The sequence below is a fragment of the Sciurus vulgaris genome, assembly GCF_902686455.1.
Source record: "Sciurus vulgaris genome assembly, chromosome: 1".
Taxonomy (NCBI): domain Eukaryota; kingdom Metazoa; phylum Chordata; class Mammalia; order Rodentia; family Sciuridae; genus Sciurus; species Sciurus vulgaris.
This window is the reverse complement of record NC_136461.1, coordinates 15,035,436-15,048,752: the sequence shown is the minus strand read 5'-3', so window position 1 is coordinate 15,048,752 and position 13,317 is coordinate 15,035,436. Positions and strand designations below refer to the sequence as shown.

Below are 13,317 nucleotides of genomic sequence, written 5' to 3'. Positions count from 1 at the left end.
TGAGAAAATCTAACATTTGTTCAGTTGGTCTCTGGATTCGAGGCCTTTGTGAATTCCTGCTTGGCATCTATGTTCATGCGAACATCTGTTTACTTTCAGTTTGACCTTTAAAACAGCCCTTTGCTTGGATAGTATTAAGCCATTGAGAGAAGAGGCTTTTTTCATTTCAAAATAATGCCCCCAAATCAGAGTGACTCTTTAAAAAGACTTAGTTTTCAAAGTAGCCATGAACCTTTCTGTGAAGGTGAAAGTGATTTTTTTTTTTAAGATCTAAAACCTTGAACCAGCTTTGAGTAGCTTTCCAACAATGAGAAACATTGAGAATCTTTCAATTTATCACCTGTCGAGTTGTTCCTGAATAATTGTTCACCCCCTCTAAGGTGCCCCATGCACTCTTTGACCACTTAATAGACATTTGGCCTATTATCAGAGTCAGCTGTGAAGTTTAGGGAGATAATATCTTCTGATAGCCTGTTTATTAGGATGAGTCAAATTCTTTTATCAGTACTTTTGTTGCCCGAATAGTGTTTGATAGAATTTTCAGTATCTTTACCTTTCCCTGCTCCCACCCCACTCCTCCTCCTTTTCAGTACCAGGGATTGAACCCAGGGGCACATAGCCACTAAGCCACATCCCCGGCCCCTTTTTTGTCCTATTTTGAGCAGGGTCTCACTATGTTCCTGAGGCTGGCTTTGAACTGGCGAACCTCTTACCCCAGCCTCCCAAATCACTGGGGCAATAGGCGTGTGCTGCCACGCCCAACTCTACCTTTTATATTTGTAGGGTGGTGTTTTCAAATTGTTGATAGAGGCTCACCTCAGATCTCCCGCTGCGTCCCGCATGGCTTGCAGGTCATCGGTGGTGGCAGTGCAGGCTTCGTGAGAGTGCTCGTGATCGTGTCCCCACGTGTTATCAATACTGAAAGTGCTGTTCATGAGCATCCTGCTGGTGTCTCAAAACATCAGCACAAGGAGCTGATTCATTCAAGATGTCCGTGAAAGAAAATCTGGCCTCGATCTGTTTCAGTCGCTGCTTGATATCAAAAAGTTGACTGAGTTCCCCTCTCTGCTACTTTCATGTGGTGTAGTTTACTGGTTACGCATTTTTCTCCTTACTGATATTTTTCGTTGTAATTGAGGCAAAAGTACAGGCTTTCTTTGAGGGTGTTATGTGTTCCAGATCGTCTTGAGAACAGTATTTCCCTTGGTTGAGCCCATGGCTCTGAAAATAAGCGTGTTGGCATGATGTCTTCTCGCTGTCCTTGTGCCCTTCCCATCTGAGCAGGCCTGTTTCCATTGCCTGCTCTCTGGTTGTCAGCGGTAAACCTCGAACATTCAGAACCTTTCAATTACAAAAAGAGCCCCTGTGGATAAGGACATTTTTAAAAGCCTGTGCTGTTCTTATTGTGGACGACTATTTTTGAAGAATAAATCAGAAACCAACAGAAATAACCTCTCCTGGGAGCAGGAGCCAGGTGCCTGCTCTGTGAGCTGCTGAAGGCGTGCTCCCCTCGGGTGCTCCCTCTGCAGCGGCCCTCCTGCTTTCCTCTCATGTCCAGGACCACTGGGATCAGGCAGAACTGAAGGAGCCAGCAGTGGGATGTGACTCCCTCACTGCTCAGTGGCTGTAGCTTTTAGCGCTTCAACTAGAGATGACCCTGTCGCAGGGCTTCCTGGGTAGCATGAGAGTTTGTGGTAGACTCTGTGTGAGCTTCAGTTGTTGTTGGGTGGTTTTTTAAACAAAGGGCATGATGGTTGGATGTGGTGACGCTCACCTGTGATCCCAGCGACTCAGGAGGCTGAGAGGATCTCAAGTTCAAAAATCACTCTCAGCAACTTAACGAGGCCTGAGCAACATAGCCAGACCCCCTCCCAGCTGAGTGGTCAAGTGCTCCTGTGTTCAATCCCCAGTACCAAAAAAAGGTGTAATTCCCTTTTCAGTTGTTGTTTAGGGGTTTTTTTTGCAGCACTGCACGTGGAAGTCAGAGCCTTTGGCCTGCTAAGCAAATACTCTCCCTCTGAGCTACACCCACAGCCCTCCCTCATTTTTAAATGTTTGATGAAGCTTTCCTATGGGGATACTGTACGTCATCAATATTAACCAATGTGATGACAACCCATAATCAACGTCTTCCAAATGAACAAGTGAATTACAACTCCCGACAGAATACATGGAGTGTGGCCTTTGAATTCCGTCTTTTAGAGTCCTCTGTTCCCTCGATGAGGAGAATCACAGCCTCTGGGTCAGGAGTCCCCCTGTGTTTCTCCTTTGCTAGCAAAGCAATAAAAATTTTTTTCCTGTTTCTCAAAAAACAATAGAAAAAACTTTGCAAGCTAAATGTTAGATACTAGACCTATGCACCATAAACAGTTGATTTACCTAATTACTAATTTGCCCACCACCTCTCTGGTGCCATAAAGTAAAGGAAGTATAGTTTATTTCTTTTCTTAGAAGGTGCTTAGTGTTTAATTGCATTATTTTTTATTCTTGTTTGAGTTCGTTTTTGTGGAGCCCGGGGATCAAACCCTGGACCTAACACAAGCTAGGCCTGTGCTCCACCACTGAGCTATACCACGAGCCCCATAGTTCTTATTTTATTCAGTGAATTGGCTTTGCCTGCCTTAGAAAGGGGAGCGTTTGCCAGGCGCAGTAGTGCACACTGCAGTCCCAGTGACTCAGGAGGCTGAGGCAGGAGAAAGCTAGTCTAGGCTGCTGTGCTGAACTTGGGTTCTCTGTTTGTTTCCGCATAGATATTTTGTTTTGGTTCATGGCTTAGATTTTAAATCACATTTACAGATGAAGAAAAATTCTAGGTCCAAGTAGGTACCAGTGAAGGTCCTCCTGCTGGAAGGCACCCCCCCCACATGAGGGGCAAGGAACACCATGCACACCACCGTGTAGACTAGGTAAGCACAATCGTGAAAAGAACGGGCACTTGGTGTAGTCCAGGGAGCACTGTCTGACCCCTCCTGTACACGCTGCAGAACCAGATCACAGCTGTGGTACCTCAGACAAACTACAAGTGGGTCCTGATCCCACCGAGGAAACCTCCCATGGTTAACTTTAGGCCAAGGTCCTTAGCTACAGAAGGATGTCCACTGATAAGTACAATATCAGAACAACAAAGAAGAGGCTACGTAGACCATCTTGCCTCTTAGAAGTAGAGCAGGGTGTTAATGTCACCTCCCAAGGGCTTCGTCCAAAGATCTCCTGTTGGCATTTGCACCAGACGAGGCTCCTTGTACTTCAGGCACCATCTGCTGGGCGTGAGATCCAGCTGGCTTTGCAGGGTGTGGGAAACCTTCATTTTACGATCCCCATTATTGATCTCAACTCCACCAGCTATTTCCTCAGGCAGCTAAGCCTCTGATCAATTTGGACATCTGCATCCTCCTTGGTGGTGATTTAGGACGGAGGAATAGCTTTCTGCACTGCAGTCTTTACTAGAGGAAAGTCTTGTTTCCTGCCATGAGCAATCATTTGGGGCTCCAGCAACTGGTACGGACCCTGGAGGAACAGTCCATGCAGCAGCACTTGGTACCTGGTTGTATCTCTTACCACCTTGACGAGTCTCGCTGAGTCTGTTTTGCTTTGTCCAGTAAGTCAGTGATAGGTCATCTCTTGCTCTGAGGACTTTGAGCCTTGCTTGATTCATCACATTGGACATCTGAATTTTCTTCTGCGGCTCAATGTGTTTTTCTGTCCTCTCATTATATTCCACGATCTTCAGTCTTTGGGTTTGCACAGACGACCTTTCTGTGTCAGACTCTTCTGCCTTTGCCTGTTTCCACAGATTTCTCATTGGCTTCTTGTTCAGTGATAGCCATCGCGTGCTTTATCCGCTTCTGCCTGTCAGCATCGCCACAAGCCGTGGTGAAAGTGGGGCTAGGCCAGTGGGCACCTGGCTCGGGCTGGGTTTCGGTTATGACAAAGGGTGCTCAGAGAGCAGGGCAAACGGAGGGTAGAGTCGGTTTTCCCTTTGGGATCTACCGGATGGAGTGCAGGGAGAGCAGTGTATTGCCAGTGACGTCATGGATGCTGGCCAGCAGAAGACACATGCACTGCTTGCACTTGATGGCATTGTCACTCAGCTACAGAGGAAGTAAAATGAGTTCTCTTAAACTTGAATTAGAGCAGCATCACTGAAGGTACCTGTATGTGCCTTTCTGAGCCCAGTGCCTACTTGACCTCAAGGTAAATACTATCCAGATACGATAAAAGTTTTTAAAAACTTTATGAATTTGAAAAAGTGTTTAAATATTATTATTATGCGTAAGTCATTAAGAAAGCATTTAAATTTTAACTCTGGGCCAGAGTTGGGGTGGGGCACATGGCCCCTGCCTTGTGTTTTGATTCCTAGAGATAAGGCATGACAGTCCCAAGCGCTGACATCACCAAGCTGTTGCTGAAGAAGTAAAAACATAAGGCAGAAAAGTCCAAATAGGCTGCTGGCTGATTTACAGATGGTTTTAAGATAGAATCGGACTCAACTTGTGTGGGAAAGGATGTGGGGCCCAAGCGTGGCAGGAGGACAGTGACTACCCAGCCCAGTCCTCGCGCCAGCCCCTCCACCTCACTGCAGCACAGGAAGAACACAGGGTCCGTGTGTGCGGCTGTTCCCGGCTTTCTCCTGGACCTGCTCACGATGCCCCTGGCCTCCGAGGGACTTGCAGGCTCAGCAGCCCAGTAGCTGGCGGGCTGGCCGCAAGCAGTAGGGTCTTTGCTACTCTGCAGCCTTTTCCTTTGTGATCTTAGAATCTCTGCTTTCGGTTCGCAGGAGGCATGGGTCTGTTTTGCCTTATTCAGACTCTGCTTCTGTTGTGTTGGCACAGATCATGCACGCGTTTTCAGTCGCTCCTTTCGATCAGAATTTGTCTATTGATGGAAAGATTCTAAGTGACGACTGTGCCACCCTTGGGACCCTCGGCGTTATTCCTGAGTCTGTGATTTTATTAAAGGTAAGTAAGAACTCCAGGGCCCAGGAGCTCTGGGTTTTCAAGGCCACATCATGCATGGTGGTTAGAGCTGCCTTGGGCCTCCCCGGGCGAGGTCTTCAGCCCCTGCTGTGGACGTTGGCCCATTTCTGGGTTACCCAGTGTCCGCCCAGCCTCCAGAGGCTCAGCAAGGTCACTGCATCACCTGGTCTTGTTCTTGGGTGTCAGAGCAGGCTATGGTGACACTGCAAAGCAGCCCCTGCCCTGACTGTAAGCCCCTCCCAGCTCAGGCTGCACCTTGACCTCCTGTTCCCTCACCCGCCCCCCATTTCTCCTGGCGGACTTCTTGTGACTTCCTCCAGACCTAGACTGGTGCTTATCCCCTTCATACGGGGAGGAAGGGAGCGTTGTGCCCCGCGAGCAGTAAGGATTGACTGTCAGCCACATAAGCAGCCACCGTGTTCTACTGGGCCAGCTGGGCTCTTGGTGTCTGGTCACTGAGTTTCTGTGGGCCATGTCTGTCTCTGTGTCTCAGTCTGTGTCTGTCCATCTCTCTCTCTCTCTCTCTCTCTCTCTCTCTCTCTCTCTCTCTCTCTCTCTCTCTCTCTCTCTCTCTCTCTCTCTCTCGCTCACACACACACACACACACACACATTTTGTTTTGACTAGCTGGAAAGTCTGTCCTTTAACAATAGGAAAAACGCTTGTGCTGATGCCTGTAACTTACTTTAAAATGCAGCCTCAGTCCTCCCGAGATGGAGCAGGGAGCAGGTGATGTGATCAGTGTGAATGGCACCTCTACCATTTTTAAGAAAAATAGTCTCAGTGAAGACAGGAGGGGTGTGTGATTTTTGTGTACGTAATGATTATGCATTTATCCCTCTCCCCACCTTCCACCTAACTTCAGGATTGGCAGAATGACCACAGTCCCGTGAACCTATGCGTTGTCTTGGTTCCGAAGGAAAGGTCAAGGGTCCCTTACCCGAAGCGCTTGGGCCAGCAGTGACTTGGATTTAGGGTTGTTTTTCTTTCTTTCCCCCCTTCTCTCCAGGTACTCAGAAATGTTCACACGTACATATCTCTAAGCGTTCGGTCCGTTTGTCTGTCATGCGTCCACCTGGAGCTGATATAATGTGATCGTTTCAGTGCCTCTGTTTTCCCTCCAGCCCATCATGAGGTCAGGTGTTAGAATTTTTCAGTTGGCTTCATGTCACAACCTAGAAAGTTTCAGGTTTGTGAGCATTTTGTGTGTTAGATTAGTGATGCTCAGCTGGTACCAGTTGTGGAGCTGGGCAGCACTTGTAGGACCCGGGGTCTGACAGAAGCCAGAATGCCCTGGCGCCTAATGGGTTTCTTGCCCAGGCATGGCTTTGGATTTAGTGGCCATTGAAGACATGTGAGGACACAGGGTCCCTGAGACCTCCTTGGTCCCATTCTCCCCTCCTCAAGGCGCTTGTTTTGTGGCCTGTGTACTTTGTCACATGTAGAATGAGTTTTCAGGTATTCGTGAGGTTAGTGCCTTCCGTGCCCAGGTCCCGGTTCAGATGTGGTAAGGTGGCCCTGGCGCAGTGTCGCCTGGCACTCACTCATGACATACACACGCCACCCTCCTCCCACAACTCCCAGGCTGCTTTTTGCTGCACAGTTTGCAGAATGATGTTGAAAACTGTTCAGTTGCTAAATCCTAACGCTCCTGGATAAACTCTTTAAAGTGACCCCTTTTATGAAGGGTTTGTGCTTGCAGCTGCACAGCTGGAGCCTGGGCTGTTCATCGGCCTCTTTGCCCTGAGAGCTAATCTCATCCTGAGCTTGACCTCAGTGTGGACGCTGCCTTAATAAAAGTGGATATTTTGTTCTTGATGATGAAGAGGAGGAAAAATCGTGACCTACCCCAGTTGGTATCTTGAGAAGAGGCCTCTGACCTTTTATTTCTACCTGAGTCTTAGTGCCACCAATGGGTCTTGACTCATGATGGTTAAAGTGGTCTGGTGACTTGGGGCATCTAGACATTCAGACCTTTCACATCCAAAGTTGTTTTGGGAGGGTGGAAACAGCACCAAGGTGACAAGTCTCAGCCCGCAGTTAGCCGCCCCTGCTGACTGTGACTTGAGCAGCCTGCTGTCTGCAGGCGTGTGGGTCCCCAACTTCAGCGTGTGCCCCCTCCCTGTGGTTCTCAGTTGTCTCCTTTGTTTTCCAGGCTGATGAACCGATTGCAGATTATGCTGCAATGGATGACGTCATGCAAGGTAAAGACGGCTCTTTGCGGAGTCTTGGTGGACTTAGGAGCTGGGCCCCAGTGCCGAGCTCTAGTGCATGGTTCTTTCACTGTTCAACTTGAGAGTGTTTCTGTGTGTTTTTATGGTGGAATCTGCACTATTAGTTTTAACAGATGGTAGAAAGCAGAGAAAGTGTCCCCAAGTGTGGAAAGCATGGGGAATGGGAATTGTTCAGTGAGCAGACAGCTGTGGTAGGTGTGAGCCTTCAGGGGCCAAGGTCAGGAAGCAGGGGAACTCGGTCCCCCGCCCCAGCCGGGCACCTCTGCCGGTGGGCTTGGGTGTGAGAAGAGCAGCCGGACAGCGGCTCCCCCTTGCTCATCCTTGCCACCCTCCCTTCACATCCTGGCACAGAGCCCGCCCCACCTTCTCAGGATAGCAGCCTGGGGTTTGTGTTTCTACGTTTTGAAGAAATTGAGCTGGGAAGTGGGAATGAGGCCTTCTGGAGCCAGCTTCAGGCAGGACCCAGCCCTCTGCTCACAGGCCGGCAGCACTTCCCCTGCCTCCCACGCTGGAGGCAAGGGAGCTTCTCTCCAGGGAACAGCTCCCTTTAAGAACAAAACCTGTAGATGAGAAAAAGCTGGTTCATCTCCCAGGCACCTTCCAGTGATGCCCACCAGTACCCACCCAGCAGCGCCTCCAGGCACCTGTTTAGTAACCCTCTGTGGTAGGTAGAAGTGGGCACCAGACGATTGAAGACGGAGAGCCTGGAACCAAGACATGTCAGGCAGCCAGCTGGAAAGGGACTAGCGCAGGCAGCGAGAGGAAGCTTAAAAATCGCCTACAATAGTACGAGAAGAGGGAGCAGCAAACTACTAGACCCCTGTCAGCTGATTATTCGGAGGAGGACAGAATGAAACGAGAGCAAGCCAGGAAGGAGTTTGACAGGGCAACTGTTAAAACGTGGGTCCACTGTAGGACCCAGCGTCCTAGCAGATGGTGAAGGGAAGTCCCAGGAGCGTTCTGCAGCAGGCAGGGGGGCCTCCCGCCCGGCCCGTGGGTGTGGGACGGGACTTGGGAAGAGGATATCCACAAGAAAAAGCGGAAGTGGTGGTAACTGCCTTGAAGGGACTTCTGGGTCCTTTACGGATTTACACTGGATAGGGCTCGGAGTGTGGCCTAGCGGCAGGGCACTTGCCTAGCATGCTTGAGGTCCTGGGTTCCATCCCCAGCACTGCAAAAAACAGAAAACACACACGATAAAATGCAGTCCATGAATGGGGCTGGGGTGAGCAGGCCCAGAAGGACAGTCACGCACACCCAGTGCAGCTGAAGCACACCGGGGCATTAGCCATGAGAGTTAATGGAGTCAGAGCTAAGGTCAGCATGGAGACTGGCTGAGCAGCAGCGAGGACCTCTGTGCCTGGAGTCCTGGAGGGGCAGGTAGTGTGTGGGAGGTGTCAGAGGACTAAATTTATTTTCCATTGAGGAAAATATTAGTTCTTATATAAAACAGCAATAGAAGCCTGTTATTTAGGAACAAGGAGGCTAAGTACCAGAAGAAGTTGGTACTAGAGTCAAGAGTGGCTTCTAGAATCTGGGACCTGGAGGAGGATGGGGAGAGACATAATTCCCTGGGAGTCAGTCATACCGTCTTTCCCAGGACACTCCTTGAAGTCCTGCAGTATTGGGACCCTCTCACAGACTTAATTCTACTAGAATTTGACTTTTTAAATGCATGTGTATTACTTTGATAAAAATAAAAACAGAAAAATCATCATCAGATTAATGTCATCCGTCAGTTCAAAAGCAATCATTTGCAGGTGACTGAGGTAATTAAAAGTTATTTTAGACTTTTCATCTTGAAGCATGAAGTGATCTTGTTGCTGACATGACTGTCTGGCATGACAGTCGTTTGACTTTGGAATTCTTTTTTTCTTTCTCTAGTTTGTATGCCAGAAGAAGGGTTTAAAGGTAAGTTACATTTGTCATGTTTTTGTGCATGAATGTCAGAGTCAGACTGTAATTTTCTATTAAAGTGAAGGTTATAATTTGATTTTAAAATTTAATCCCATCCGAGTCTCATGACTGGAATTAATTCTACTTAAGAGCGTTTTTATTCGGGCTTCATGGCCTTGAGCTCGGGCCCAGGGCACCGGCTTTCCCTTACTTGCATTGAGCCCCTCCGTCTTCACAGGAGGTTGGGAGTGATCTAGGGCTGTTTCCCACTGTATACTCGGCACTTCCCACTCCTCCTGTTTGTCCCGTCTCAGACCAGCACAGTTGTACGTGGCTGGTAGAAGGAGTAGGAGAAGATGCCTTTCCCTGAGGAAAGGCCCATTGCATCCACCTGGAGTTCGGGCACTATTGGGTTGTTCACTTTGGGTGGAGACGTGGCGGTTCCTCCTCGTACACTTTGGCCAGTGTAATTATGCACTGGCAATACTCAGTGATCCTTCAAACACAGACGCTGGACATTCCCAGCTTTGACTGTTGCCATGTTGGTTCTTGGCCGGCCACCCCCGAGTCCTAGCAGGTAGTGATTTTACCAAGAAGTAAGTTTAAATTGAGTACCAGGGGCCCTTTGCTAAAGCAAATATGCAGTAAAGCTGCTGGCCTAGATTTAAAGTCTTCCTCTCCGTGGGGCTTTGTTGTGTCCATGTTACCACTACAGAGGAACTCCGGTGGTTAAAGCAAAAAGTTTTTTTTTATGAAAAACGGCCACCAAATGAAAGCATCAGTAAAATCTGATGAACTTGTGCGAAGATAAGCATAGGAAACAGCTTTCAACAAAACTGTGGCTTAGCCAAAGGCCTGGAGCCTGCCCATGCTTTTCTACCTGCAGGGCCCTGGGCCTGCTGTGTGCATCTGTTGTGTGTTGACTGTTGGTGATGTGTTCCCGGCAGATGGAACATGCGCACTCGTGTCTGGTTCACAGCTGTACCTCCACATGTGCTTCTTTCCTCAGGTACTGGTCTACTTGGACATTAATCTTTGAACACTTGCTGACACCAAGAAATGACCAGAGGGGAAGAGGAATTTGACGTTAGGGCATTAAAGAAAAGGTGGATTTAAGAATTAAACCATTACATGACTCTTCCAAAAGGCAAGATCCATTCAAAAGTGACTGTCCCAAATGCCTTATGTCAAATAAAGCAGATTGCACTGATGGACATCAAACTTAAAGGAAATGTTTCAGATTTTATATTTAAGGGGGGCGGTGGCAGGGCGGGTAAGTAAAGATTGAACAAGTTTAGTAGCAGTGACCGTGAATCATGTTTACAAAGGAGATCTGTAGTCCTGGCAGCAGTGAAGTTCTGTTCTACTTCTTGCTCAAGTTCCATACAGATGCGCTGGTCCAGAAGGGATGTGTGTCACAGTAGATGGGACAGCATTCTGCTCTGAACTAACAGTGATTCTTTAGAGACATAACCTGCTTACCAATACCTGTCTTTGACTCATATCCTACTTTCAATAAAGCATGAAAGTGAAGAACTTGCCGTCATTGTGGAAAAGTGTCTTCAGATTTAGACTCCCCTCCGGGCCAGCACAGCCCCGCCGGCCAGCTGTTGGTCCCAGTGTCTAAAGGAGGGGCAGCTGCATGTGGCCTGCAGTGAGCAAGGGACTGTCTCAGTGCTGGCCTCAGGGGCTTTTTGCTAATATTCTGAAGTGGGAAATCAAATATTCCTTGTGCATTTGAACAATCTCACCACCTTCCCAGAAGAGTGAGTTGAACTGAAGTACATTTGGATAACACGAGGTTCTTAAAGAGCGTGTTCTTTCCAGTCTCCAAGTCTGCTAGTTCTTGGATCTCGCTTCCCTTTGAAAATGTTCTTCTGAAATACCATGAAAGGATCTTTTAGATCACTTTGTTTGAGAAAAGGAAAAAAATGAGTGTGTAGAGGGGGTATCCTATTTTATCCACCTCAGGATCATTGTTACTAGTGACAAATAATCAAAGCAATATACTGAAGAATGTCGAAGGATTTTTAAATGAAACCTTGGATTAGAGTTTCTTTAAAAAAAAAAAAAAAAAAAAAAAAAAAAAAAAAAAACAACCAGCTTTCTCTCGAGTGCGTCTGTATGTGTTTGTGGCTGAGATGCTGACGCAGGTCTCTTGCATTTTTGGCCTCCAGTTTGTGCCAGGCTTTTTCCTCCCTCCTCTCCCCTTTCAAAAATCTGAATTCACATATCGGATGGGGGAGGCAGATTTCAACTTGAGTACCAGTTGCCTGAGCAGTATCCCGTGTGCATAGCTGCTCATCAGGGTAACGGGGGGTTGGTGGGTTGTGGCTTGGTGTTGGTGTCCCCTCTGTGTTTGTAGTGTGTTCAGTCTGTACCCCCAGAAGGTGGGCGGTGTAATGAGCCTGCGGGGAGCAAGAACCCTGAGTGCAGCTGCCTCAGCACCCACTGTGGGGGCGCGGCAGGCCTCTGGGCGGGACTGAGGTTGAGCCCCAGGGTAGCTAATCCTGGTTTTTAGATCTTGGTCTTTTATTTAGCTCCAAATAAATGAAGCTGGTGCCTAAACTTTATAACAAAGAAACGTATTCTTTTCCAAGGTAAGTCGTGTGGAAGTGCAGTGGTGCTTGAGAGAGTGGCTTGCTTTCTTAACAGAGGCTTTTCTGGGCCTGGGATGTGACTCTGTGGTCGAGTGCTTAGCACCTACCATGTATATGGCCAAGGGAGGTCATTTGGGGACCAATATGGACGTGTCAACAGCATCCCAGAAATCAAGTTTTCCCAATTTGATGTTGAAACTGTTTTTTGATTTTCTCACTTAAAAGTTTTTTGTTTTTCCTTCATGCAGTGGTACAAAATACTGCCCTCAGGCTGCTTCCTGATCTCGGTCCTTGCTTTTGTTGTTGTGGTTTGTTGATGGACTGTTATTTATATGCAATCCTGAGAATGGAACCCAGTGCCTCACACGTGCTGGGCAAGTGCCCCACCACTGAGCCCCAGCCCCCACCAGGTCCTTGCTCTTTTATTAACTCTGCCCTGGATCCAGAGTGAGCTGGTGATGCTCTTCCAGGAGTCTTTCCCCAGAATCTTCTTTCTGGCACTCTGACAATCTGCCGGGATCTCCAGTGCTGTTCGGAATGTCACCTGGGGTCTGGCAGCACCAGCATCTGAGCAGAGCCGCATTACCAGAAAAGGAGTTTGGGGTCAGAACTTTGCGGTGCCGGGACTGAGGCCTCCATTCCACCCACCCCAGGAAATCACAAGGTGAACGTGCAATCCGAATGGCCCCTGTGGCCTCCCCCCCCGCCACGATGTGGGCAGCAGGTACAGGTGAGGACCGAGGGCCAGGAAGCTCGGGTCCCCCCACATTCTGACCCTTTTAATCCCAGGTGGATGCGCACCTCTTCCTCCCCGGGGGAGGCAGGGGTGTATCTGGGAGCTTCATTGTTTAGAATCACTGTTAACTTCCTGCCAGATCAAGAGGCCATGATTGTCTCTCTCTCTCTCTGGAATCGTCATCCAGCGCGAGGTTTCCATGCGGTCCAGTGGCTGGGTTTGTGTAGTTACAGCCCTTGATCAGAGCCTGGTTACCCTTAGAAGCTAATGCGTACCTTGAACAATCTGTTCTAATACCCAAGGGATGACTTACCTGTTTACCCAAACTTAGAGTCAGCTGAGCAGGAAAGCCTGTCTTTCCTGTCACAGGCTTGAGGGAGGAGGGTTGTGCGCACGCTGGGCCCACTGTGTGCAGGGCACTGAGAACACGGTGCAGGCCTATGAGAAGTGTCACTTTCATCTTAAGAAGGTTCTTGCAGCCACCACTGTCCCTGCCCTCACCATGCAATGAGCAGAACATTGGCCTTGACGTTATTGGAACCCTTTATTCATTAGGTCCCAGATTAACATTTGCAGAATGGTAGACACCAGTTTGAACAATGAGTTCACTGAGCAGCAACTGTGTGCCTGGGGACAGCCCAGTATGGAGACACGAAGCCCACCTCTCCACTGGCATAACCTAAACTGGGTGACTTTCCAGGACTACAGAGGAGTCATGTGGGCCGAGACCCTCCCAACAGCAAGCACAAGTTTAGGAGGTATTGAAAGGGTGTGAGAAGTTGGGTCACCTCTGTTCCAGGTCATCTTGCCATTTATCTCATAACCAACAAAGGTTACTTAACTCTGACTTCGCCTCATCTCTCTTTGCACTGAGA

The 13,317-nt window shown here is 48.6% G+C and overlaps 1 protein-coding gene and 1 pseudogene across 2 annotated transcripts in view; one reads left to right on the top strand and one right to left on the bottom strand.

Annotated features, from left to right (window-relative positions):
- Positions 1-11,648, top strand: part of USP48 (ubiquitin specific peptidase 48) — a 99,348-nt gene extending 87,700 nt beyond the window's left edge. Inside the window, 4 exon segments of the mRNA XM_079128599.1 lie at positions 4,833-4,958; positions 7,132-7,180; positions 9,095-9,121; positions 10,116-11,648. Of these exon segments, the coding sequence (XP_078984725.1) occupies positions 4,833-4,958; positions 7,132-7,180; positions 9,095-9,121; positions 10,116-10,138 (225 nt within the window). The 3' untranslated portion in view covers positions 10,139-11,648.
- Positions 6-4,058, bottom strand: LOC306653754 (V-type proton ATPase subunit E 1-like; annotated as a pseudogene). The gene is made up of 2 exons: positions 3,991-4,058; positions 6-3,885 (listed from the first exon to the last, which is right to left on the bottom strand). The product of its transcript is annotated as a V-type proton ATPase subunit E 1-like (transcript).
- Positions 11,649-13,317: the final 1,669 nt, after the last annotated feature.